Below are 3,221 nucleotides of genomic sequence, written 5' to 3' on the forward strand. Positions count from 1 at the left end.
AGCACTTAGGGGTGCTCTGGATTCTACACTCTCCAAAGTGGTACTTGGAGCACACGTTGCATTGGGGTGGCTTGGGTCGGAAGTCGCCTCTCTGGTTAGATGAGTTTTGCCTTCCCCCATATTGCAGTTGGTTCTGGGTGTGCTGATACCTCTTGTTGTCATATGGGATTCTGTTTCCCTCCCACTTCCGCTTCTCTCGGGAGTGGTGTGGTGGAGGTAGTGCCAAGGTAGTGTTTTCCTTTGCTTTCTCCTTGGGCATAGCTGCCTCAATGTCTAGCGCAAGGGCCAGTGCTTCCACATAGGGAAGTCTCCCACGACTAGCCAACGACATCCTTATCTCTGGCCGTAGTCCCTCACAGAACTTCTCGGCCAGCTTCTCGTCGGTATCGACTTGTTCAGGTGCGTATCGGGTCATGTTGTTGAGCGCACGGTCATACTCGGTCACAGTCATGCGTCCCTGGGTTAGATTGTAGAATTCTGCCGCCTTTGCTTTCCGATAGCTCTTGGGCACATACTTATTATACATCTCGGCCTTGAAACCTTCCCATGTCATCCCCGTTACTTGCTCTCGGGGCATTGTCTTCATCCGTGTGTCCCACCAGAAGTCAGCAGACTCGGTTAGTTGGTAGGTCACACAACTCAACCGTTCTTTGTCATTGCACCCCAAGATTGCGAAAATGTGCTCCAATGAGCGTATCTAAGATTCGGCCTTGGCCGGCTCTCCCATTCCATCAAAGACGGGAGGTTTCTGACCTAAGAACAACTTCACGATCTCACGGTCAACCGGAGGTGGAGAAGTTGGTGGCGGAGGGATGGGTTGCGTCACACTCTCCTCCATCGCCTGAGGGGTAGGTTCGGGGTTCCCACGTCTTATGTTACGTCTTGGCGGCATTCTATTTTATCACAAGAATTATTATTGTATTTATTCGAAATCCCAAGAACAGTTGTGTGGTATAGTTGAAAGGTGGAAATCAAAGGGAAATTGCATCATAGAATAATAAGGAGCTTTTGCAAGACACTGCATCGAATATAACTGCATAAAATGATAGCAAGAGAGCAATCACCGAATGGTGTAGCAAGAGGCAATTGCGTCGCAAGGTAGCAAATGAGTGATTGCTCAACAAGATAGTAAAGGATAGGAGACAATTTGTACAATAGAGTGGCAATCATAGGTTTCCAATAGAATGGTAAAAGACAACGATAGTAGGATATGATTGTGTAATAGGACAACAAAAGACAGTTGTATAATGAGATGGCTAGGATGGTTTCAAATTATGGTAAGAAACAATTGTACCATCGAGTAGCAAAGATAGTATGTCACAAATAATTGTGCAATTAGGAAAAGGACGATTACAATGTAGTGTAGCAAAAGGTAATCGCACAGTTTGAACAATAAGAAATGATATCAAGTTATTGCACAATAGAGTAGCAAAAGACAAAAATTTCCATAGGATTATCAAATGTTGCCTCCAAGAGGTCTTAGTTCCATCATCATCAAAACAAAAGGGTAAAACAACGTGGAAAGAGAAAAACTAGAGTCAAGCAAAACGGTAAAGTATCAAAAAGAAAATAAAACATGGGAAATTGAAATAAAATATTCCAGAATTATCATGTTTAATCTTTTCCATCCTTATCCTCCTTCGCCCCGGTCTCTCCAACGCTCTCTCTATTTGGGTCCTCCTCCTCCTCGGGTTCCTCCTCCTCAGGATCCTCCTCTGGATCCTCTTCCTCACTTTCTTCCTCGACACCTACGGGTGGAGGTACTATCCCGGGCATCCCATCGACCTCTCTGTCGATTCTTAGAGGGTATGAAACGCGCATCCCGAGTCTCATTCTCTTAGGAACACGGGAGACATGTGGCTCCATGTCGCAGCGATTCCTTCGCATGCGGGCTTGAATAGGCGGATAGATATGTGGAGGTGGAGCACGTGGCGGTCCGTCAAAAGCAGTTGTCATAGCCGGAAGTAGCACCTCTATAAGGCCAACCAAATCACCCCACGCGGTGTAGTCAGGCGGGCTATACCATATGAAAAACCGAGATGCCTGAGCGGTCCACTCGTCCCAAGGCGGTGGTAAAGTGTGGATGAGCTTTTGGATCCCCTCGTGATGGGTGGCTCCCCCATACGCATAGACGTTCATCCACTTATCATAAAATCCGGTAACATAGGACATAAGGAAAAGCTTCCCATCCCACTCGTAGTCTTGGTAGCGCTCAACTGGGTGGTCCCTATTGCTGGAGTAACGATTTGGCATCGGGGTATAATACTGATGGACCATCTAAAGGGACAACAAAGAAAACTCAGCATCAGCACAAGGATCGAAAGAATAACAGTGTATGAGTTTTCGAATGATGCTGAGAATGTGATGGGTGCGTATAAATCCCCAACGACGGAGGTGTGAGGGTGGTATCATATCAAGAATGAAAGGGATTTTATTTCCGAGGCAAAGGTTTGTGCGTTTTCGCATTTCGTTAATTCACGATATATTCCCACGCGTCGCTTGCCTTGAGTTAGGCGTTTCGTGCCTCCACGTTCGACATTAAAAAATAAAATTCATTCATCCATGATTTACAATTATATATAGCAGCATGCTCAAGTTCTTTCACATAGATATTATCTCGTAAGGCAAATGAACAATCACAATCATATAACACTTCATTCATCCAACGTATATAGGTTTAACACGTATTCGAGTAGCATATACAAGTTCATTGTCTTAACAACATTCGTCATCTTGGGCATAAGAGCAAATATCAATTGCATATCCATGCATATCAATTCATTCATGCAAGAGTAATATTCCCAACATTTCACAGTTCATATCAAAATTCCATCAACATACTTGTTACCTCATTCCTCGTGGTTGGGCAGGGACGAGTTGTGGTGTTGAGCTTCCGATGTTTATCATTTAGCCAAATTACACATGCACAGATTTTGACTCAAAAAGACTCTTGGGTCCAGAGCGGAAAGAACTGAGGCTCTGATACCAAACTGTCACGACCGCCCCCTAGGGTTAATAAAAGCGGGCAATCGCGACTTAAAGGGGGTTTTAAAGGACATTCAAAGAAGGCTAGGGTTTTCAATAAAAGTGTGACCAAAATTTAGGTTTAATAAATAAAACGACCAAGAGTAATTACGTTTAATAAATAAAGGACTAAGGGTTTAGCATTTATTCAAAAGTAACGAGTTTTCAAATATCCTAAATGAAACAGTTTTAATTTA

The 3,221-nt window shown here is 44.0% G+C and overlaps 1 protein-coding gene across 1 annotated transcript; it reads right to left on the minus strand.

The window, feature by feature from the left end:
- Positions 1-1,614: 1,614 nt before the first annotated feature.
- On the minus strand, positions 1,615-2,253 carry LOC121757613. The gene has a single exon (XM_042153132.1). The coding sequence runs from the start codon at positions 2,251-2,253 to the stop codon at positions 1,615-1,617; it is 639 nt and encodes a 212-aa protein (XP_042009066.1).
- Positions 2,254-3,221: the final 968 nt, after the last annotated feature.

This window comes from Salvia splendens, chromosome 12, assembly GCF_004379255.2.
Source record: "Salvia splendens isolate huo1 chromosome 12, SspV2, whole genome shotgun sequence".
Lineage (NCBI taxonomy): Eukaryota > Viridiplantae > Streptophyta > Magnoliopsida > Lamiales > Lamiaceae > Salvia > Salvia splendens.

Excerpts from the sequence above, each read along its gene's own strand:
- LOC121757613 (XM_042153132.1), bottom strand. The coding sequence starts at position 2,253 with ATGCCAAATCGTTACTCCAGCAATAGGGACCACCCAGTTGAGCGCTAC.